Source organism: Dermacentor albipictus, chromosome 3, assembly GCF_038994185.2.
Source record: "Dermacentor albipictus isolate Rhodes 1998 colony chromosome 3, USDA_Dalb.pri_finalv2, whole genome shotgun sequence".
NCBI classification, from domain to species: Eukaryota; Metazoa; Arthropoda; class Arachnida; order Ixodida; family Ixodidae; genus Dermacentor; species Dermacentor albipictus.
In genome coordinates this window covers 153,539,625-153,563,569 of record NC_091823.1, presented here as the reverse complement: position 1 = coordinate 153,563,569, position 23,945 = coordinate 153,539,625, and the positions used below count along the sequence as shown (strand labels likewise).

Sequence of the window (23,945 nt, the reverse complement as noted above, 5' to 3'; positions counted from 1 at the left end):
ACAGAAGCATGTTTAGTCGAAAGTTTTTCGATTGGCTGCATAATCTCGAGGACGGGCTCCAAACTTATCATTTTCTTTAGCCACGTAAGAACCATTACTGAAAATTTCATTAACGTAGCTTTGTTAATTACGCAAACAACTTCTCAACTTACTCCGCATCTAGAGGTTACCGATCTGAACACTCGAATGATAAAATGATGTTAACATTGCTTGTATCATTTCAATAGTTTTGTTTCGTGCAGTTAAAAGCAGCCGGCATATTGATGGTGTTGTAGACTTCTTATAAAGTAAGTGTGAAAGCTTGGACAGGTTATCTTGGCAAAAATCAACTTCATGAGCTTAAGCACATGTGCCCAACCTTGCACGACTGCCTTGACAACCGATTCTTATATATTATACAAGAAGCACCTCTGCGCTACGGTACATCCCACAAGGTGTGCGAGAACATTGTGTGCGCTCACGATTAAGTGCCTGAGCGTTGGTGGCATCAGGCTCGGTTTCCTGGCATCATAAGGAATAAAAACTGCTGCCTGGAGGAAAGCATTGGGTACATTTTCAGTACTTTGTAACATATGGATCAGCATGGATATGCACGTTAGAACAAAAAGTACTGAAATATTAAGATGAGGCTTTCGGTGGATGTATTTTAGCTGTCTAATGATAAGACCTAAAGAAAAAATACTGTTATTTTGTGACAAATAACGCTGACATGAAATATGAGCTCCGACACAGTAGCCGTGGTGGAACTGGCCCCTGGACTATTGGGATACATTGAACCACGATACGCTGGTTTGATAGTTCGCGCTTGAATTGCCTGTATGCCGGCGCCGCTGTGCAGTGTTGGAGGCCCTCTTTAAACGACAAGCACTCATCATCATCATCATCATCATCAGCCTGGTTACGCCCACTGCAGGGCAAAGGCCTCTCCCATAGTTCTCCAACAACCCCCGGTCATGTACTAATTGTGGCCATGCCGTCCCTGCAAACTTCTTAATCTCATCCGCCCACCTAACTTTCTGCCACCCCTTCCTACGCTTCCCTTCCCTTGGGATCCAGTCCGTAACCCTTAATGACCATCGGTTATCTTCCCTCCTCATTACATGTCCTGCCCATGCCCATTTCGTTTTCTTGATTTCAACTAAGATGTCATTAACTCGCGTTTGTTCCCTGACCCAATCGGCTCTTTTCTTATCCCTTAACGTTACACCTATCATTCTTCTTTTCATAGCTCGTTGCGTCGTCCTCAATTTGAGTAGAACTCTTTTCGTAAGCCTCCAGGTTTCTGCGCCGTAGGTGAGTACTGGTAAGACACAGCTATTATATACTTTTCTCTTGAGGGATAATGGCAACATGCTGTTCATGATCTGAGAATGCCTGGCAAATGCACCCCAGCCCATTCTTATTCTCCTGATTATTTCCGTCTCACGATCCGGATCCGCCGTCACTACCTGCCCCAAGTAGGTGCATTCCCTTACGACTTCCAGTGCCTCGCTGCCTATTGTAAATTGCTGTTCTCTTCCGAGACTGTTAAACATTACTTTAGTTTTCTGCAAATAAATTTTTAGACCCACTCTTCTGCTTTGCCTCTCCAGGTCAGTGAGCATGCATTGCAATTGGTCCCCTGAGTAACTAAGCAAGGCAATATCATCAGCGAATCGCAAGTTACTAAGGTATTCTCCATTAACTTTTATCCCCAATTCTTCTCAATCCAGGTCTCTGAATACCTCCTGTAAACATGCTGTGAATAGCATTGAAGAGATCGTATCTCCCTGCCTGACGCCTTTCTTTATTGGGATTTTGTTGCTTGCTTTATTTAGGACTACGGTGGCTGTGGAGCCGCAATAGATCTCTTTCAGTATTTTTACATACGGCTCGTCTACACCCTGATTCCGTAATGCCTCCATGACTACTGAGGTTTCGACAGAATCAAACGCTTTCTCGTAATCAATGAAAGCTATATATAAGGGTTGGTTATATCCCGCACATTTCTCTATCACCTGACTGATAGTGTGAATATGATCTATTGTTGAGTAGCCTTTACGGAATCCTGCCTGGTCCTTAGCTTGACAGAAGTCTAAGGTGTCCCTGATTCTATTTGCGATTACCTTAGTAAATAGTTTGTAGGCAACGGACAGTAAGCTGATCGGTCTATAATTTTTCAAATCTTTGGCGTCTCCTTTCTTATGAATTAGGATTATTTTAGCGTTCTTACAAGATTCCGGTACGCTCGAGGTCATGAGGCATTGTGTATACAGGGTGGCCAGTTTCTCTAGAACAATCTGTCCACCATCCTTCAACAAATCTGCTGTAATCTTACGACAAGCACTATTTTTCAGCTAATATTGAAAGCAACTGTATTCCTTTCTTAGGGGGGGGGGGAGCTTTTTTTTGTAGCGTCTAACCACAGTTCCAAAGTTATCAGTTAGCTCAAGATGCGCCTGCATGTGTTCCTAATATCGAGTATGTTGTCACGGATTCAATAGCGAAAGACCGTTATCTTATCAGATTGCGCGCGTGAAGCGAATACTGGCCTACATTCGCCGTCATATTTGAGGACCCGAGATTGCGCTGCAATGTACGAGCATTTCAGTCTGACGAACTGACGCCTTGATCCGTAGATCGGAATCAGAGGAAGCAGTTTGCGCGCAGCCATCGTTGCGCTTTGAGCGTTTTCTTTTCCAGCGCAAGCTCACCTTATAATGAGATATATTCGTGACTCACTCTTTGGAAGTGTTTTGTTCTGGACATCCCTACAATGTGAGAGTATAGAGGCGCTCCATCTTTATTGAGTGAATACTTGGGAACGGAATAGGCCTTTTCTTGCGTCTGCGTCTACACACTTACCGCATCAATTAATTTTTTTAAAACCTAATTTAGGAGGCTGTAAAACAAAGCAACCTTTTATTAACAGGACGTTTCAATAACATAGAAAATATAAATGCTTATTAGTCGGCTTTCAACTCATGGTAAGGAATTTTAATAAAGATATCTTTATGATAATGAAAAGCCTATCCTCTTGACAACGTTTAGTCTGAGTTCCTCTTTGCAAGCTGATACAGACTTGCAGGTGGTTCGTATCGGGGGCCCTCAACGTATGTCTAACCGTCAAACAAAGAGTTACTCCAAATGCTTAATTTCAGGAAGGCGTGTTACCCCCTGTCTTTCATTCCCTTTCGCAAACACGCATAAGACGAAAGTGCTGCATGAAGAGCGTCGTTAGTCAAAACCAACGAACTAGCGTAACTCACCTCGCTTATATCGCTGTCATTTAGGCTTATATAAGAAACATATATATCTTATATCGACGCATCACGAATCGAAAAAGAGCTGTCCGTGACCAGCCCAGCTAGGTTTCTTTCATTTCGTACTTCGTAGTAGCGGCTAATAGTAGCTCACGAAGCAGAGCACTGAGTGTGGATATTGCAGAGAAGGTGTTCTATATACTGTTTCGTCACCCACCGAAAATTGCCCACCGTGCTACTGGCCATTCGTAGAAAATTGTATATGTGACGTCCAGCCATTTGCAACACCGCAACTTTGTTTTGCGATTGGAAAGTCCAGGTGAGAGAGAGGGTAGTTATGTAAATAAAGACACGCTATTTTCTGAAGTAACATAGGAATGCATGAATGAATGCCTTCATTTATTGAGAAAAAAGAAGAGCAAGCATCAGTGAAAGCACGCCTCAGCAGATTGGGAAAGAAGAGAGGTACAAAGAGGAAAAGCTGGAGGTCGGGTGGCAGGCAAAGTCGCAGTTTAGGGGCGAAAGAATATAAGCAGGAGTTGGTGAAACCAGTTGAATTCTAGTGTAGATCTGTGATGCGGTGAGTAAATGATTGGAGTCACCGCCAAGCATCCGTCATTTACGGTAGTATAAGCACCCGCCGTTCTTGGTAACAAACGTTTACTGCAAACCAATCTTCGCAATTAATTATTCATCAGCCATGCCTCGCCACGTATTTCTTAGTGGCAGGGTTAGTGTATTTCAACTACGCTGTCGCGACAAGTTACGACTCTAACGTGACGCTTGCGGTTACGGTTGCCATACTCGTGACTCTTACTATTGTGCGAATACTATAAACATGGGTTTACCGCACAAATTAATGAAGAGACATTTTAGACCCGCTTTTCTCACCTTACATACGCTCAACGCAAGCACCATTGCAGTATGTTACGGTGCGCGTCCCTTCAAGACAGCGATGAAAACAAAAGAACGCGTTAGAAGACAGGGTACCGACTTGGGCCTCGTGCCAAACATATCCAAGCCAAGAATAATTATTTTATTTCAATAACCTAAAAGCCTAATGCGGGCGTTACGTAGGGGGGGATTCATCAAAGAAAACTTAACAATATACAACACAGAATATGAACGGCTGAAGAGGGGAATAAACAAGTTAATAAGCCAGGTACAAGTTGACAGGGGAAAGAATGGCTAAGAACAGGTACTGAAATAGTGCACATGTAGCAAAGCCCACAAAACAAAACAAAAATCGCACCTTCAGAAGTTACAAAACATGTCATCTAATATTCCACGGAACGTTAGGGCCCACACCGCATATCATTCTACAGTGGAGTTTTCTGAGCATGACCAAAGAGCTTTTTGCAATGATGATGTTCCAGCGATAGCCGCAATGCTAGAAGGAAGCGAATTCCACTCTTCAATAGCCAGGACCAAAAGTGAGTATTTGTATCGTTCTGCCCGAGCGAAAATGGGTTAGTCTTCTTCATGTGATCTACACAAGCCGGTGTGTGCGGCACCGGGAGAAGATGTGAACTTGCGGATGGTGTGTTGCTGTGGTAGAGAGTATGGAAAAAAGATAAACGGCTGTGTTTTCTGCGCATGACCAGAGGCGGGAGACGGGGCGATATTTTCAGTATTGTTACACTTTGATACCGAGAGTAACGGAAGCAGATGAATCGAGCAGCCTTGTTTTGTATAGATTTTAACATGTTAACAAGATAGGTAGAATGACGGTTTCAGATCACGGATGCGCATTCTATCACAGGCCTGATTAGCATGTTGAATGCGTGTAGTTTAGTGTCCTGGTTGGCTTGGTGTAGTCGGCGTCTAAGAAGACCAAGTTTTTTTAAGTGTTTGGTAGTAATGAGTTCAATATGAATGCTCCAGGATAAATACGAGCTAAAATTTACACCGCGGTATTTTACCGACGCTGAAGTTTCAATGATGGTATTATTAAATGTGTGGGCATTAGGAATCGCCTTAGCAGCGGAAGTAAACTTGAGATGTATAGTTGTGTCTGCGTTAATTACCATCTGCCCTACCGCACCAATGAGTTAGCTCATCAAGATCAGTCTGGAGAGCAATGATGTTAACAATCATGCCGTCGTTTCTATGCAAAGAGGTTATGTATTTAAACTTCTGGAGTGACAGTCCAATCCGCCACCTACGGGAGCGCTTGAAGCCGCTGGCGGCCATATTGTTAGAGGAAAAGGAGCACGGTTACAGTACGTGGCTGCAAGCACGCGCGACGCAACTGTGCTTGCGGTTCTGCGATGAAAAATGAAATGAGACCCTTTTAGGAAGTATATCAGTCCGGCATTGTGTGTCGCTGTTGTCAAAAAAAAAAGAATGTCATGGTGGTGGGGGCCTTGTGTTCTGTGTACAATATGTTGCGAGAACTGAAAAACAGTCGTTTCCTGCTTTCTTCATTCAGCAACCTGCCGCGTGCATCGGCACTGTGATGCCCTTTCGTCGATACGTGGTGCCGGGCCGTATTGGCAAAACATGACCTTGAAATATAGTATCCTTATGCCATTTCTTGAAAAAATCACTATTTGTGTTAATGAGCGTTTTTGATTTAAACCTAGAAAACAAGAAAAATATTCAACGGTAGGTCTTATTTTTGTCCGGCGTTTCAGTTCTAGCTAAAAAGAGTTGGTGAAAGCAAATTTACAATAAAGCTAAGGCGACCCACCATCTGCACGAAGCCGCAAGCCCACATGCGCTCCAATGAGGGTAACCTGCCAAAGTTAAAGTCATGTGTCACTGGGCGGCTCAAGCAATCTTTACTTTTTTTTCGTTTCTGAATCCGTTCTTCCTGCGTCTGCGGCAAAAACGAGAAGTGGGAAGGCAGATAAACGGAAATTGGTGGAGGCAGGTGGTAGCGTAATGGTTAGAGTGCCCATCTCCCAAATGCAAGCTGCTGCATTTGGGAGATGGGCTCGAATCCCGGTGGTTTGTTTGAGAAGACAGCTTTCTTTGCACTCTGGTGACTGCGACGCTCAGAATTAGGCGGCAGCCTGACGACAACGGTCGCCGTCAACGTAACAGAATAAGCGGGCGTGCAAGGTGCCACTTAAAGCCGAAAGTGCATTTAGAGGAGATACGCTATACTCTTGTCGGCAAAAAAAAAGTGATGAGTAACGAGCAGTGTTGTTGAGCGACGCTGTAGACCAATAATGCAATGGTTTCCACGTCTAATAAAAATCCTCCAAAACATTAACAGAGGCCGACAAAAATGCGCGAATTTTGGGAAAGGAGAAACCGCTGGAAATTTCACGACAGCCTTAGCCTAAATATAAAAGATGACTTAAAGATAAGAAACCATAACGTTGACAGGGTGGCCAAATTCTGGCACAAATAAATCGGCTGTTGAAGCAGTTCAGCTGAAACGCAACGGTGCGAAGTAAGGCGAGAATGTCGGCAAGTGTTGAAGAAAGGTCAAGTAGGTCCTGTGGCCGACGCCAGCGCTCGGCAGCTGTCAAACGACTGCACGTATTAGAGAGATGCCTGGTCGTCGGTAATTACAGTATGATTCGGGTCTGAAATATTGGACGCGGACTCCATCACATTGAATACAGTGCATTCTTGGACAGATGGTACCCATTCTCTCGCAATGAGGATGAGAACTAATTGTCTCACGTGCCGGCTGTCACCTTCCTCCTACTGTCAACATTCCTTTCCCTCCATAGTGGCTTAGCTTTTATTGGGTTCAGCTGCTAATCACGAGGTCTCAGGATCAAATCCCAACCACGGCAGCCGTATTTCAAGGGGTGTGAAATGCGAAAACCCGCATACTTAGGGTTAGGCGCACGTTAAAAATCCCAAGTTGTCTAAATTATTCCCGAATCGTCCACTAAAGCGTGCCTCATAATGAAATCGTGGTTTTGGCAAGTAAATCCTCATAATGCGTTATGCAACATTCGTTAAGGATGTCCTGGGCAGTCGCACAACTCTTGAATACAATTAAGTGTCAGGAGTTGCGCGCGAGGTCTTTGGATATGTCATCATCAGCATCATCATCAGCCTGGTTGCGCCCACTGCAGGGCAAAGACCTCTCCCATACTTCTCCAGCAACCCCGGTCATCTACTAATTGCGGCCCTGTCGTCTCTGCAAACTTCTTAATCTTATCCGCCCACCTAACTTTCTGCCGCCCCTGCTACGCTTCCCTTCCCTTGGAATCCAGTCCGTGTATAATAGCTATGTCTTACCAGTACTCACCTACGGGGCAGAAACTTGGAGGCTTACGAAAAGGATTCTACTTAAATTATGGACGAGGCAACGAGCTATTGAAAGAAGAATGATGGGTGTAGCGTTAAGGGATAAGAAAAGAGCAGATTGGGTGAGGGAACAAACGCGAGTTAATCACATCTTAGTTGAAATCAAGAAAAAGAAATTGGCATGGGCAGGACATGTAATGAGGAGGAAAGTTAACCAATGGTCATTAAAGGGGTGGAGACATCAAAATTTTCGTTCATGCGTTTGTTGATTCAAACGTTGCGTCATGCTTCAGGGAGCACGATACACAGAGCGGGATTCATATATATCCGATAAATAATTTAATAAAAGCATTATTATACCGAGCGATTTCGGTTTCGGTTTCTGGGCTCCGGGGGATGCTATGACGTCACAGAGGAGGAAACGCAACATGGCTTGGTCACGTGAGCCACAAAAAATAGTGACGTAAAACTATGCTGCGTCGTCTGCTCGCTCATACGCGTGCTCTGCCAGCAGAGGTCAACTGGCGATTCGAAGTGCATGTCGCGATTATTATAATTATTGCGAAGAGCGACAACAACGGTAAGAAAATATTGCGGCTTGTGAGAGTCGGTAATTCATTCCGAAGCGCCGTAAGCTTTAGCTTCGAAGTGAACCGGAAAAGGCCTAGCCACGATATCGGCGGCGCCGAACGATCAGAGGCGGTGGAGCTGCCGTCGGTGCACAGAGTGACCACTCCTCGGACGCTGATTGGCCGCTTCGCCGTACGGCTGCCGCACAAATAGGTCCCGGGCCCGTGCTCTCTACAGCTAGGAAATCTCGCCGTTCGCGAGCAAAACCGCCGTCGCACGGGGGCCCGCGAACGGCAAACGGCGTGCGGCGAGTTTCCGGGCCGGTAACGTGGACGGGCCTTCACATTGAGAAAGGCCAAGCGAAGGAGAGACCGCTTCGAGCTGCCGACTATGCGAGGAGAGAAGCGGACAAAACGAACGCCGCATATCCTGGTCCCTTTCGGAGTCGGCCGGCTACTGTTTTACACTCAAACGTGCAAAGGCCCGTAGGCACGGCAACTCGCTGCACGCAGTTTGCCATTCGCGGGCCGCCGTGCGGCGTTCGTGTTGTCCACTTCTCTCCTCCTGTGTCCGTGTCTGCACGCCTTACCCCTTCTTTGCATTAAGAAAGGATTTCTATATGCCTGTAGCTCGGTCATAGTGGAGGCTATGCTCGGTCGCTCGGCTCAGCAGGCTCCGTAATCGGCATTTCATCGCTACTCATCATACGTCACGTTTTTGTGCTGGTGTGCTATGACGTCAATATTTTGGTTCCTCCTCTGTGACGTAGTAGCTGCCGCGCTAGCGATGGGTCTCGACTACGAGAAGGAGTTTTTAATGACTTTTTGGAGCTGAATTAACATTATTTTGAAATGTTTGCAGCGTCTGATACCTCGTTCTGGGTGTCCTTGCATACGGAAGCAGCCTACAACATGCTTTTTATAGCCTCGAAATTTGGTGTCCCAACCCCTTTAAGGGTTGAATATGTGGATAGCCTTTATGGCATTCGATAGCTGCTAGTCTACATTGCGGCTATATAATAAAGGCGGAATGGCAACATGGTAGCGAGGGTGGAGAACATACAAATCCCGCATATATTACTGCACAATAATTTTAAATAGCGTTCTTGCTTCACGCACGTGGATAACCGCCATAGGAGACTACTTTGGAAGCTAACTGCAAGTACTGTATATGTCGTACCCAAGGGTGTACCTGGCCTGGTGGCCAGTAAATGTGACGTAATATTGCGAGCAGCTTCGGCCATAGCATGCTAACGGATGACGACATGAAGTGACTAGCGCAAGAGTGGACAGGGGACACTAAAGACGCTAGAAGGACAAGCGCCCAGTTGGAAGCTTGCGCTTATCCTTGTCGCCTCTTTAGTGTCCCGTGTCCACTCTTGCGCTAGTCACTTTAGCATGAAATACCAACTAGCCCCCTCTCACACCCTGCGACGACACAGGGACAGCTTGCTCAACTCTTGTTTCGTGACTTTTGTGTCAAGGTGAAAAACCAACATATCCATGTATATGTCTTAATACTTAAGCACATCTAGATTTGCAGCTTCGGCGATAGCCCATGAGTGCGCATTGCAAAGTCGCTAGTGAAATAATTGTGTGCACTTTAACGAATTCGATAAGGGAAAATCAAAATCCATCCACGACGGCGTCTCTAGTAGGCGCTGTGCGATGTTCCGACGTTAACAATGTATGCCGATTGAAGAAAGGCTGCCCCGAAGTGCTTCTGACGGTTAGGCTAGCTTCTTTACTCCGTAGAATGAAAAAAAAAAGAAAAAGAAAAGGAAAAGTGAAGAAAAAAAGAAGCGAATCAAAAGCCCAGAATCAACAGTTGCTCGTCGTGAGTAAACGCTGGATGACGAGTAATTTCCAGGCGACGAGCGAATACGCTTGATCAAGAACACTGATAACGCCGGCGGGACAAGCATTGTGGCGAACTTCAATGCGCAGAGATAGCTTTTACTTTTTTATTTTTGTTTGGTTGACGTCATCACGCGTCACCGCGGGAAGTTTGAAAAGTTTAAGGTGAGTACGCCACGTGGTGGCATTCACGCGAACTAAACCCTTGTGTCCAGAAAAGCTGGATACGAGGTGACACAAATCCCGTGCCTTCCAATCAGGGCGACCCCAGCCCGGGCCTTGCACATCTGCTCGCGTGTCTGAGACGCAGTAAAATCCTCAAAAGGCACCACGTGACAAACTTCCAGGAAATACACGCCCAGGTCACGAAAAAATTGTTGGACGTAATGGCCTGCGAGGGTCCATATATTGTTGCGGGAGCAGAAGCCTTCGTCAGGTCACATGGCCTTTAGCTTCTGCTTCCTTTCTGTTGTAAAGAGGAGAAATAAATTCATTCATTCATTGATTCAATATAGTATGTAAAAAAATGCCAATATTCGCGCGGTCCCATCATAGAAGACATGACGATCTCACGAGACAGTTCTGTTGAAATAATAATACCAACTCCACTAGAGCTTGATGTTGCGAATGAGAAAAAAAAAAGTCCAGGTTAAAAGTGCTTTTGAAAGTAAGAACATGTCCAATCGTGAAAAAATTTCTTTCTTGCAAACACAGTATGTGACATTTTTTTGCGCGCGCCACGCTGATAATTTGGGCTTGTTTTGCAGGACTTCGGAACCCTTGTGCATTTAAATAAATAACGTTCAGGGTGTCCTCCATATTTAATTAAAAGTATCACCAAACTGACCTGGTCGTGTTGTGCAAGTCGGCGCCCCGGGAATAACTCCGGGGTTTATGCAGTGCACACGTCATTTCTTCGACGCTCTCGAAGAAGGCTGAGGTTTTTTGGGACACTGTAACCCGGCACGGCGATCCGGGCAGCCATCCGAGGAAGAAGCTGACCCAAGGGAACGCTTCACGTCTCGTGGGGCGGCCATTTCTATGTCGAGTTCATCCAGGCTTGGCTAGAGTTCAACGCTGCTATCAATTCCGAGGCTGAAGCTGCTCTTTGATGAGGAAGATGTCGGTAGCGGTAGGGCGGCTGGATTGATGTCATCGCCGCTGAAAACTTCGGCAGCCGGGGGCTCATTTAGATGTAATGGTTGCGGCGTTGTAGGCGATGTAACTGAGGCGGATGAAGCCACACTAGATTTCGTGGTTGTATCGACTATAGTAATCGCAAGATCAGGTGTTTTGTCTGTGTCTAAAGCCTCGCTGCAATGAGGAGGACTGACAGTAGCAGCCAAAGTGGAGGCGCTGTCGGCCACTGCATGCGTGTCCTGCGCTGCTTGGAAGGCCAGCGAACATGGCGTGTTGTGATTTGCCACGTCACGGTTTTCTTTTTCAGTTGAGGAGGCCGGCGAACATGGCGCGTTGTGACTTCCCGAGCTGCATGCCTCTTATTTTTCATATGTCGATGCTGGTTGATGTGGCGTCAGGGCAGTTTCTTTGCACAATGCGTCCCGCGCAGTCGCAACCACAGCTGACGCCGGCGGTAAGGGTGGAAAGATTCCAGCAGCAGCCTCCGTGTATAAACGCCGCCCAGTGCACGCGACCGTAGGGTGACCATCTCCGTAACGCTGACAAGGACGGTCACATCCGTCGCTTTCCTGGCCATGGACACCACAACAGCCACAGAACGCTGCGGTGCACAGTGCGCGGTAGTGGTCGCTAGAGCCGCGCCGACGACACACGCGTTGCAAGCCGAGGTAGTCAAACGTCTGACGATGACCAGAGACTCACCGATAATAGCGGACCTCAGTTGTAGTACTCACTTCCTTACGAACGAAGCGTGTGCCCGTGAGCACGCACGTCGTCCGCTCATAAGACCAGCGTTGACAGACAGAACCTTGCCGTATGATGATAGTGCCTGCTTGAGGACTTCGTTCGGAACGAAGGACGGCAAAAAGAGGCAGGTTACGTTAGTGAGCTGCAGGCTGACGGGAACGACAGTACAACGCTCGCCACCGATGACAAGGCAGCCAGCTTCGACGATTACAGACATCCAAGCCATGCTCTTGACGGTGACTTGGAAGTTGAGGCCTCCCATGTGCTGAACGCAGTAGTGCTCAGAGAGGATAACCATTGAGGCCGTCGCGTCGACGACGGTCTCGGGACCATTCTCCGTAGGGACCACAACATCGAAGACGTGGGCCTTCGAGGGAATCCTCGATGCTCTAGCCGCCATGGCATAAGAGGTGGACGTCCCCGACCTGGAACACGCAGGGACGTGAGCAGAAACCCTTAACTCATGTTCCGTTCTTCTTCTTCTTTCTTTGGCAAAAAATGCTGATGATCCTTTCAGCAGGGGAAAGCTGCGGTCACGGTCAATTGTCTTGCTTCTGCCGCTTCGCACGTGGTATCTTGTTTCTCGCTTGGCAAGCAAACTTGTCCTTAAGAGTTCTTTAATGTGAGTATGCAATGCTGTTTTGGTTCGTTTTGGATGGTTCTGAAGCTAGGTTTGACCTTCTTCTTTAGTGAAACGTATTCTGCCCGTTTAGCTGCATGGGTGATTTCAGTGGATGCATGCACTATTCGCTTCACTTTGCTGGGTGTTGGTAGCCTCTACCTTAAGAGGGTATGAGCCATTGCTAATGGGGTGTATGAGCCATTGGAACTTTGCTTGCTTACGGGTGTAGGAGCCCCTTTGACGATGATGTTTTTGCACCACTTCACAAGACGCAGCGTATTTTAGGTATGAGCCGTTGCGATGAACCACTTAAGGCATCCATCCTAATAAATTACCCTGTGCGCTTCTACATTTAAAACTACCTTCTGAGCATGATGCACGTCAACTGGGGGAGTCAAAATTTATTTTGGCCACCTGGTGACGTTTTTCTGTGCACAAAGCATGCAAAACAAAGCAAGGTGCACGTTTGTGCCTCCATCACATATTCTAGTGCCAGTACCGCAGCGGGGCAATGAACCCGCCACCTAGTGCCACACAGAGCCCAGCATGATGTCAACAATTTAATCCTGGGCCCCTTCGTAGTCGGCACCCGTGACGGAAGCGCAGCTGCTGGGGCGTTTTGTTGTTAACGAGTATGATCGAGGCAGGTGCATTTCACTGAAGTCGTATTGTGAAAGCGCTGTTGTGCGGTTCGTCACTGTAGCTGATGAGCAGGCTTTCCGTTGTAGGCCTCATTACCTCTAATGTTGCGCTTGAACGTGGCTGTTGATTCGCTGAGTAGCTCTTCGCTAAAACTCCAACAAAGCATTTAAAAGCAACTTTTAAAATGTGGTGCATAGCGCAAGCTGTTGGACCAGTTGGTGGATGATGAACTTCAAAGAGGGGGTTCCAGCGAAACACAAAGGACGCGTACACAAGGAAACAACGTTAGAGTCGGATGGACGCAGCAGTCCATGTCTAGCACATTTTCCTTGTGCGCGCGTCCTTTGTGTTTCGCTGGAACCCTCTTTTTCAAGTTCTTTCATAATACTCTCAGCGCCAGAAGGTTCTTCCACGGAGACACGCAGACGACCAAAAAATATCGTGCGCGCGTACTTGAACCTTTCGGCATTTACAGGTTTGTTGCACTAAATTGAGCTCTAGTTTTGCGCACCAAAATGCCAAATTACTGAGCCGCCATCACCAAGAGGCTTTTGAAAGTTTTAAGTACTCAGCACAGGCTCAATCTGCCGTATCCGTTCTGCTGGACACAGCTCGACCACACACGGTTAGGCGCAAAGAATACAAACCCCAGTTGCTCGGGTCCATGGTGTCGTAAACCAAGAAGCACCTTCTGACGCAGACGCCGTCTATTGCAGGCTTGTGTAATAATTCGACTTTATTTATCCATTATCCAGGAAAAGCCTAAAAATCGCATTGAATACAAAAAAATTCTGGCAGGTTACATTTGCTCGTCCGTGTCGTATGCATGTCAGCTGTCATGGTTTCCATTGGGTCTGATATGTTGACGTCATAGTTGACAGCAAGACATTGCCGTAGGTCACATGGGCAATTAAACTTTTTTGGTTGTAAAGAGAGGCGCCGGCGCAGCAAAGGGCGTAGGCGCAGTAGCCATTTCTTTTAATTTGCAGATAACACGATCTAAATGCTGGAGACATAACTTCACACCACTTCACAACTGAAATAAACAATTTCTTTCATCAAACAGCAACCGGCCCTAAGTGGCCACATGTCGATGTTGGCTTCCGCAGATTGAGAGCTGCATGATATTCGTATTAGGGCAGCCTAAAGCATTGACGAGGTGTTTGATGATTCAGACAATAATCGTACTTGGTTTCTTCAATTTACTTAAGTGTCACTTCTGTCGCAGCAGGTAGGCGCAGAATCACGTTGCACTGTTTGTATTTAGTAATCTATAAGAGCGGAAAAACTATTTATGCAGAACATACCACAATGTAGACGACCAAATAGGTGTTTTAAGAGGTAATAACAATCATGCCATCGGAAGATGTCGCATAATTTAAAGATTACAAACAAGGTAAATAAGTACTTTCCGTACCACCACATAAATAGTAAACGACCGAGCGCCATGAGGCTCATGTTCCTTTATTGCGCCACATTTTTTTTCTTATTAGTAACAAGGACAATATCAGCTAGGACTCACTCTGTATACCTCAATTTACACCTGTCCATTCTCGATTTAAAAATTCTTTTGCGCAGGTGTTAGCCACTGGGAGACCATCCAGAAGGGCAAGATGGTGCACCTGTCAAAACACATTGGAGATGAGGAAGGCACAACAAAATTTCAGACAAGCACTGGACTCGTGAGTTTTAACGCATAAGCTAGAATCTCATTGTGGATATTGGTAGTGAACGTGATGCTTATGTTTATAACAATTTGTCATGCAAGTCACTGGCCTGAATGCCAGGGCCAACGGAAAATATCAGGTGACAGATAACTTGCACTGAGGCGCAGTCTCTGGTCCAACTGTGATTGAAGGCACAAAAAAAGAATATCAGGAATTTAGACATTTTGTCTCAATTGAATTGTACAATTTTAAGGAACTGGGAAATGCAAGAGCGCAAAACGCTACTTCCCGCCCGTTGGAGCGAAACTCGCACCTTCGCCGTTACCTGCGCGATACTCTACCAATTAGGCTATGGCGGCGGCCGTAGCTCAGTGGCGACTCCATCCACGCTCTTGTTTATTTATGCATGTGGAGCATAGATCTGACCGTGGCCGTGTTAGCCAATGCCATTCGTGATCATGGTCTATCATGCGACAGTTAACTTTAAACAATTGGCGAGCCATGGTGCACGAGCTGTAGGAGTAGCCAACTGGCCCGTTAACCCTCGCATGCTGCCTGAAACCATTGATGCTGCCATAGTCGAAATATTTGTTGCGAATGAACGGGAAGGGCAAATAAATCTCAGTCTGCTTACTTTGACGGAAGGATGGCCGCAACCTTAGCTAAACAGGTAATGCCCAAACAATGCGGGAGGTGTGGCTTGAGCTGTCACTGGCGACAGGGCATCTTTTCGCCCACTCATATTGCTGTGGTCATAGCATTTATTGTGTTTTATTAAAATCCCGCAAATTTCCCCGGTGTTTTCCTTGTTTTCGTTGTCTTGTGGTTCCACATTTCTTGTTGCGAAAAATGAAGCTCCTCGGTTTAAATTTTTCTTGCAGCAATTATACCTTGTATGTTGAATAGCGTGTAGCTATTAAGCGTTCTTTTTTGCTGGTGCGCGTAAACAGTGCTGGGCAGTCTCCTCTATTGCTGGTTTCAATCTCGTAAAATTTCAACATTTGCGAAACAATGAACCTCAGAAGACAAGGCTATGACAGAACGGCGATACGAGTACCACCGTTTCTACAGAATGGCGTCAGACGCCTATCGTAATTGTGTTCCGCACACTGATTGGTAAGAAAATTGATTTAGGAAAATATACGCTCCACATCTGGCTTCCAGAGCTCCAAATCAAGGGCTCTTCTAGGTCGCATCAATTGAAGACATAGCTCTGGAGTGACACGGACAAGAAAGACAACAGGAGGTTCGCTTAAACCTAAACTTTAGCGCATGTCCTATCGTCTTTCTTGAGCGTGCCATCCATCGCTATGACTTGAATTGATGCAACTAACCAACTAGCCCACAAATCCGCGCTCTTTCCTTTTATGCTAAGTTTCTCCGATGTCTTACATTCCTTCGCGTAGTATACCTGTCCTACTCGTACGATCGAACGAATGCTTTCTGAAGTAATGCTCGAAATTACTAAACACATGAACAGTAAAATAAGATATAACTGTTCACTCACATTGGCCTTGGAATTGCGTGTGTTTTATTTTTAAATTATGGGATTTTGCACGACAAAACCACGCTCTGATTGTGAGGCACGCTGTAGTGGGAGATTCCAAAAAAACTTTCACCACCTGGCGTTCTGTAAAATAAGATATAACTGTTCACTCACATTGGCCTTGGAATTGCGTATGTTTTATTTTTAAATTATGGGATTTTGCATGACAAAACCACGCTCTGATTGTGAGGCACGCTGTAGTGGGAGATTCCAAAAAAACTTTCACCACCTGGCGTTCTGTAAAATAAGATATAACTGTTCACTCACATTGGCCTTGGAATTGCGTATGTTTTATTTTTAAATTATGGGATTTTGCATGACAAAACCACGCTCTGATTGTGAGGCACGCTGTAGTGGGAGATTCCAAAAAAACTTTGACCACCTGGCGTTCTGTAACACGCACCTAAATCTAAGTACACGTTTCTTCTCGCGTTTTTCCCCCCCAAAAAATGCAACTGCCGCGGCCGGGATTCGATCCTGCCATCTGTAGTGTTAGCAGTCCGACACTATAGTCACTAAGCAACTGCTGCGAGTAGTGTTGGTGAGTGTGTGCGTGTGTACCCGACGGGATGAATTTGGCGTTGCGCTTCTAAGGTCAAGGGAATGGGATCAAAGCTAGGTCACGGCGGCCGCGTTTCGATAGCTAGGAAATTCAGTAACGCCCCGTGTCGTTTATTGGGTGCACGTTAAGGAAACTGGGGTGGTCTCAATTATTCCATTCCCGCCGTGTTTGCGCAGTGGCTATGGTGTTGCGCTGCTGAGCCCGAGTCGCGCGATCGAATCCCGGCTACGGCGGCCGCATTTCGTTTGGGGCGAAAAGACACTTCTTCTTAGATTTAGGTGCGCGTTCAAAAACCTCAGGTGGTCCAAATTTCGGGAGTCCGCCACTGCGGCGTGCCTCATGATAAGAAAGTGGTTTTGGCATGTAAAAGCCAACATTAAAATATATTATTCCGCACTACCCCCCCCCCTTTTTTTTCTTCGTCCCGTCATTTAAGCTGTTTGCTAAGTACGCGTTTGTACCAACAAGCCTGGCTAGCCACTTTTCTGAAGCTCACAATCACATCAATACTTTGGCACGCCAAATGCGCGCATTTGTTTATTTTATTTTTGTGTGTGCCCCTATGTCTGTGTGTGTGCGTGTTTGTGTGTTACACTGGCCCTTTACCCCTGCCATCGTATTTTTTCTTGACGTTCGCGTATTGATTGGAGCAAGGAACCAACAATGAACCAACAGTGGCGCTGCAGGGGCGTTACATACGCGCGTCCCATCACATGTGGTCAAGTGTCCTGTGACTTTACTCAAGGAGGTACGCTGCTCCTCAATGAAGCGTTCACCGGGCTGCCGCTCCCTGTGCCACCCCGCATCTATGCCGCTGCTTCACTGCTTGTTTGCCACAGTGTTTGCAAGCTCCTCCGTCACGCATCACAGTTCTTCCACTACCGCTTAGCCTGCGGCCTTCTCTCGTGCCTCTTGAAGATTCGCACATAATCCCTTGCTGTTTGCCGCGAAATAACCTTATCAAAATAGCGTCCAACGATGAATGTTGCTTATTCGAGCACGGTATTGCATTCGGTGCCCTTTATTGTGCAAACTGTGTTAGGCAAAGAATCATGGCTTGGAATCATGGAATCATGACAAAGAATCATGACAAAGAATCACGGCTTTAATTTCCCCGAGAAGCACCAAGTGAACTACTTGCATGTTTAAGCCCCCCTAAATCACGTAAACTAATCTACTCGCCAGGGGCCAACTAAGAATGAAACTTTATGGCAGTGTGTGGTAATGACCTGTATTGTTAATCGCCATGTGCTCACAAAATTTTAAAGCTTCTTGGTGGGTGGGTTGGTTCATGGCCATGTTAGGAAGAGCTGCGCGTATAAAAAGATGAACCAAGGAAACTGCGTTCTTTCCGTCGATTTAATTTTCTCTTGTGTTCGTGCTTTTATACACACAACTCTTCCTAACGTGATATACTCATAAAAACTTGTCATAACTCGTCGTACTGAACTAACACACTCACATAAGAGAAGCGCACTTTTTAAATAAAGCGTACAGTTCAGTCGGTCTGCGTCGTCTCGGAAACAATAGTACAACTGACGGCTAGAGTGAGACTTTTCGCTGCCGTGTTGTCCTGATTGCACGCCTGATTTCAAGCAAACAATTTCACTTCGAAATGGGACGCGCAGGCAGACCGCTTCCTTCGTGTCATTTCCGCCAGCAAGCGCCGCGTCGTAAGATTTCGCGTTGATGCAGTTCGGCATAGCGTTGGGCACGCGCTTTGGGCTCCTTACATTTGCGCTCACGTGTTTACACGAAACATAAGAAAAAACAACGTGGTGTACGTTGCTAGATGTCTCTCGGTTTACTGAGGCGTGCGCATGTAGCATTTCTGCTACAATCAGTGGCCGCTCAATCTCGTGCTCAGCAATCAACCATGAGAGCAGACATTGCATACTCAGGACAGACACACCGTAAAAAACTAAGCAATCATGCGTAGCGAACCGAAAGGGTATCACTTATTCTCCGTATTTGCTCCGCTGAAGCAGAGCCCGATAGTTGGTCACGCATGATATTGAAACTGTGAGACAAGATTGTTTTGAGGCCAAAGAAATACGCGAGGGAAGCAGTTCTCCTGTAGCACTCTAAAGGATGTATTTCATCCACATATTTTTCGTGTCATTTTAAGGCTGCACGCCAAGTTCAAGACCCAACCTTCTTTCTTTAAAAGGTTTATTTTTGGCCTTTGTCTGTTCTTTCTTTTTTCGGTAATTTAGTGTTCGAAGAAGGGGTATGCCAAAAAATCATTGATAACTGTTTATGCCTATCACAGATTTGATAGGCATAAGCTCTCTCATTGGTGACGCCCTACGCTTAAAACATGTTCTTTACGCTCTCCTGGCTTTTTATGTGCTAAAATGAGTATTGTGCGAACTGTGTTAGACAAAGAATCATGGCTTGGAATCATGGAATCATGACAAAGAATCATGACAAAGAATCACGGCTTTAATTTCCCCGAGAATCACCAAGTGAACAACTTGCATGTTTAAGCCCCCCTAAATCACGTAAACTAATCTACTCGCCAGGGGCCAACTAAGAATGAAACTTTATGGCAGTGTGTGGTAATGACCTGTATTGTTAATCGCCATGTGCTCACAAAATTTTAAAGCTTCTTGGTGGGTGGGTTGGTTCATGGCCATGTTAGGAAGAGCTGCGCGTATAAAAAGATGAACCAAGGAAACTGCGTTCTTTCCGTCGATTTAATTTTCTCTTGTGTTCGTGCTTTTATACACACAACTCTTCCTAACGTGATATACTCATAAAAACTTGTCATAACTCGTTGTACTGAACTAACACACTCACATAAGAGAAGCGCACTTTTTAAATAAAGCGTACAGTTCAGTCGGTCTGCGTCGTCTCGGAAACAATAGTACAACTGACGGCTAGAGTGAGACTTTTCGCTGCCGTGTTGTCCTGATTGCACGCCTGATTTCAAGCAAACAATTTCACTTCGAAATGGGACGCGCAGGCAGACCGCTTCCTTCGTGTCATTTCCGCCAGCAAGCGCCGCGTCGTAAGATTTCGCGTTGATGCAGTTCGGCATAGCGTTGGGCACGCGCTTTGGGCTCCTTACATTTGCGCTCACGTGTTTACACGAAACATAAGAAAAAACAACGTGGTGTACGTTGCAAGATGTCTCTCGGTTTACTGAGGCGTGCGCATGTAGCATTTCTGCTACAATCAGTGGCCGCTCAATCTCGTGCTCAGCAATCAACCATGAGAGCAGACATTGCATACTCAGGACAGACACACCGTAAAAAAATAAGCAATCATGCGTAGCGAACCGAAAGGGTATCACTTATTCTCCGTATTTGCTCCGCTGAAGCAGAGCCTGATAGTTGGTCACGCATGATATTGAAACTGTGAGACAAGATTGTTTTGAGGCCAAAGAAATACGCGAGGGAAGAAGTTCTCCTGTAGCACTCTAAAGGATGTATTTCATCCACATATTTTTCGTGTCATTTTAAGGCTGCACGCCAAGTTCAAGACCCAACCTTCTTTCTTTAAAAGGTTTATTTTTGGCCTTTTGTCTGTTCTTTCTTTTTTCGGTAATTTAGTGTTCGAAGAAGGGGTATGCCAAAAAATCGTTGATAACTGTTTATGCCTATCACAGATTTGATAGGCATAAGCTCTCTCATTGGTGACGCCCTACGCTTAAAACATGTTCTTTACGCTCTCCTGGCTTTTTATGTGCTAAAATGAGTACAACATTGTCTTTTTGTGGCGTCTATATGCACGGTAGCTTGCTCATTTGCACAAGTAGCTACAATATCACCAAGATGGGAGTGCGAAGGCCAAGGAAAGAAAGGTTTGTCAGGAATCAATCCCCGATAGTTACCATGCACGAGAAACGAGGGGATAGCAGTGTTTCAAGAAATACGTTGCTGTTTGGTTATTGATGTGCAAGGAGGGTGCAGTAGTCCGGAGTGAAAATGTACTCTGGAAGGAAGCAAATTTATATCTTAGAACTGCGCCGAACGATGTCTTGCCCTTAACGAGCGCTTCAAGGGTACGGCTTGAACCTTGTGATTCTCGAGTTTGTTCTATCTGAGGCTCTCAGTCACTTCAGCAATGTCAAGAAATACACACTTGAGAAGTGGAAACTAGTCAGAATAGAATGTGGCCTTTACACAACAAAAATTTGTCTTCAGCTTTACTGGTCACTTCAATCTGAGGGCATCTCGCTACAGTACCGATCGCTCAAAGAAGCTGGAGAAATTTTGAGCCGCATCATTGCCTAAGTCATGCAGAAGAAAATAACCAGAAGTATATAAACTACGAATTTGATTAATTTTACCTCTCCTGAATATTCATTGGAATTGATGCAACTGATAACTTTCTTAAAATTTTCGCTAAACCAATTTTCTGCACCTATTTCGTAAGCGAATAAGCATAACTACTTTTCTTATAAATAGTTTTCAAAGACTGCTTTCATGCTTAATTCACACATATCTGGCTGGGCAACGAACCTCCAAAAAGTTTCGATATGGCTTGATTTTTATAGCCAGGATTAACAACTAAAAATATCTTTTTTTGTGCATTTTTCTTTCAGCTCTCCTCGCATCGCGTTAGTTTCGGTTCGTTGCTCAGATCACGTAACTCATATGTTACTGCCAAAAATCATTTGAGGGCAAGCGGAATTCGGGTTGTAAATGCCGGCCTCACAACCACATCTGTTAAGAATCGTTAAAGTAGATGTATTGAGAAATTTAAACATGTTGTATATAACACTTCAATTTGCCTACAAAGATGTTCTGGATAAGGTGACTAAGAATAGTCATGGGCTTTTCCTAAACAACTATTTTTTCTAGTAGGCATCCTGCCCTAAAGGGCAGCACAATGGATGATTCAATTTCCTATTTATGGATTCAGTGCATGCTACAGTGCAGCTTTTATTGTCGCATAATCTTGCAACAGTTGGTCCGGCGTAGTGCTCAAAGTTTATTAACTTTTTATTAAGTCCGTTCTCTAAAAGTGTTGTCCACATTGACATCTTTACAATAAATCTTTGTGCTATATTTACAGGATCCGTATTTGAACCACTTTGTTTTGATGGAAGTCGGTACAATAGCACACTACACCGGGGTATACAGCGGCACGAGCGAGTGAGTGCTTATGTGTGTATAAATGTTTTAATTTGCGACCACCGGTGTTTTGTGAATGTCGTCATTTACGCTATACTAGACGGATTGTTGGCGCCAATGGGGCTTAGCAATAAGAAATGGTGCTAAAATACCCTGAATTTACATTTTCCTGCCTCATCATTAGCTCCTGAGCCATGTTCTCATGTAACTTGTACTCGCTTGTTGCAAAATTTACTTGCCTTTTTTTTAGCCTCAGAGCGTAATTTTCTACAGCCCTGCTTCGAACTTGGAAAGAATGCGCCCCTCACATAACTTTCCTGCACTTGAGTGATCAATTTACTCACAACACCCATGCAAACTTCCCGCGTACAGTATTTCTAACTAATAGGCATAAATGAAACAATTATTTTAGAAAATTTACGCGCACCGCTGTGAACTAGAGGCGAATCAGGTTTCGTGAAAACTAACCACCCCGTAATGGCCTGTCAGTGACATGCGACACTTTGAAATGTTGCAGAAAGCTAGGTTTCTTCTTCTGCTGCTGCAGCTTGGTTTACTTTAGCGATGAACAGCCATATTATTCAATAAAAACAAAACTTGAAGCCAATACGGTTAACCCCCGTTCACACAAATCTGTAAAAACAGTAAAACATTTAGATAAGCAGAGTATCTAAGAAGCGAAATCTTGAAAGTAAAATCCCGTTGGTCACGCATGAACCCTTTCCAAAATAGACCTAGCAATATTTTCGTGAGCTGTCCCGTACATCTTCACCAGAGACTGCCATGGGGCGAAAAGAGCACGCTAGAGACATAGTCAAGATGACTGACTCTAATACAATACTTGATGCCAATCATCCAAGAATAACCGTTTTTTGATATCCATAAATCTGACACTGCTACTTTATGCATCATGATGAATTCCGGATAATTTAGCTTCGACAACCGAAACTACCGAAGAGAGCAGTTGCCATACCTTTAACAGCCGCCCGCGAGTCGAGAGGCATTTACACCTCCCCGTCGCATGAGCACGAAGTGAGCGCCCTGTCCAGCTGTGATCTCACTGAAACGCGTAGGGCGGCGTGCTGTCTTCTTTCGGTGCAGCGCGTAGGCTGATCACGGCCGACGACGTGGCTGTTCCCCGTGGGCTTTCGCAGTGCGAGCCGCAGCTAACCCAGTGCCGGGAACGTGAATTCATCACTTGGTCACGATAGTTTTCTTGCATTCAAAGCTCACAATGAACGCAAGATTTTTCGTTTCATGTGGCATATTAGGTTTTGTCTTAAAGTGGCCCTGAGCAACCCCTCGAGCTTGGTGAAATAACATAGTCCGCGGGTAGCATGCGCCGCTGCGAACTTCTCAGCCAAGTGTTGGTGTGGTACGCAGTGAGTGGTGCTTGCACGCGGATCGCGAAGTCACCTTTCTCTCAAACGCCATCTTTTTGACAGAAAGCACTGTCCTCACTTCCTTCTTGATGCTGTTATTCCTCATTCCCTTAGACTGCTGCTATTGGCCGATAGCTGACATCGCGCTGCAGTCGGCTACATGGCGTACATACAGCCGCGGCCGCATGGTGCTGCCCCGGCTCCACTGGTCAGGCGCAGTGCATCTCGATGAGCTAATGGTCAGCGCGTCGTAGGCAAAAAAGGCGGAAGTCGTGGCATCTCCAAAATCAAATTTGAACGGCCCGCTAGCGTGACATTTAGAAGGCAGAGAATTGTGGGCAGGCCTCACTGCGCCGTAGACTTCGCAGTCCAACGCAGTGAAGTAGGAACTGGAAGCACAGCGGAGGCCGTGTTTGATTGCGAGTAAATTCGCTTCTGCGGAACGCATTGAAGTACTTCTTGCGGAAAAGTGTTTCTGAAATAGCCTATATACAATTGAAATGCCTTTGTCCACTTCGATAGAATGTGGCTTAGGGCCCCTTTAAAGGAATCCGACTTAGAGGCCACTATAATATCGTAGCGCGCAGCTGAGCAAGTGCGCGAGCAGCGATTGAAAGAAGGGGGTGAGATAATTGCGGCCGGGGGAGGGGGGGTGTCGTGGACCAGC

At 45.8% G+C, this 23,945-nt stretch overlaps 1 protein-coding gene across 7 annotated transcripts in view; it reads left to right on the top strand.

The window, feature by feature from the left end:
- The window catches only part of LOC135920011 (uncharacterized), a 206,263-nt gene that overhangs the window by 125,889 nt on the left and 56,429 nt on the right, over positions 1-23,945 (top strand). For 6 of the 7 annotated variants that reach the window (XM_070536195.1, XM_065454075.1, XM_070536196.1 and 3 more), the window contains 2 exons: positions 14,616-14,719; positions 21,838-21,917. In XM_070536195.1, the coding sequence (XP_070392296.1) occupies positions 14,616-14,719; positions 21,838-21,917 (184 nt within the window). The remainder of the gene's footprint in view (positions 1-14,615; positions 14,720-21,837; positions 21,918-23,945) is intronic. The other variant, XM_070536194.1, reaches the window with a different exon arrangement.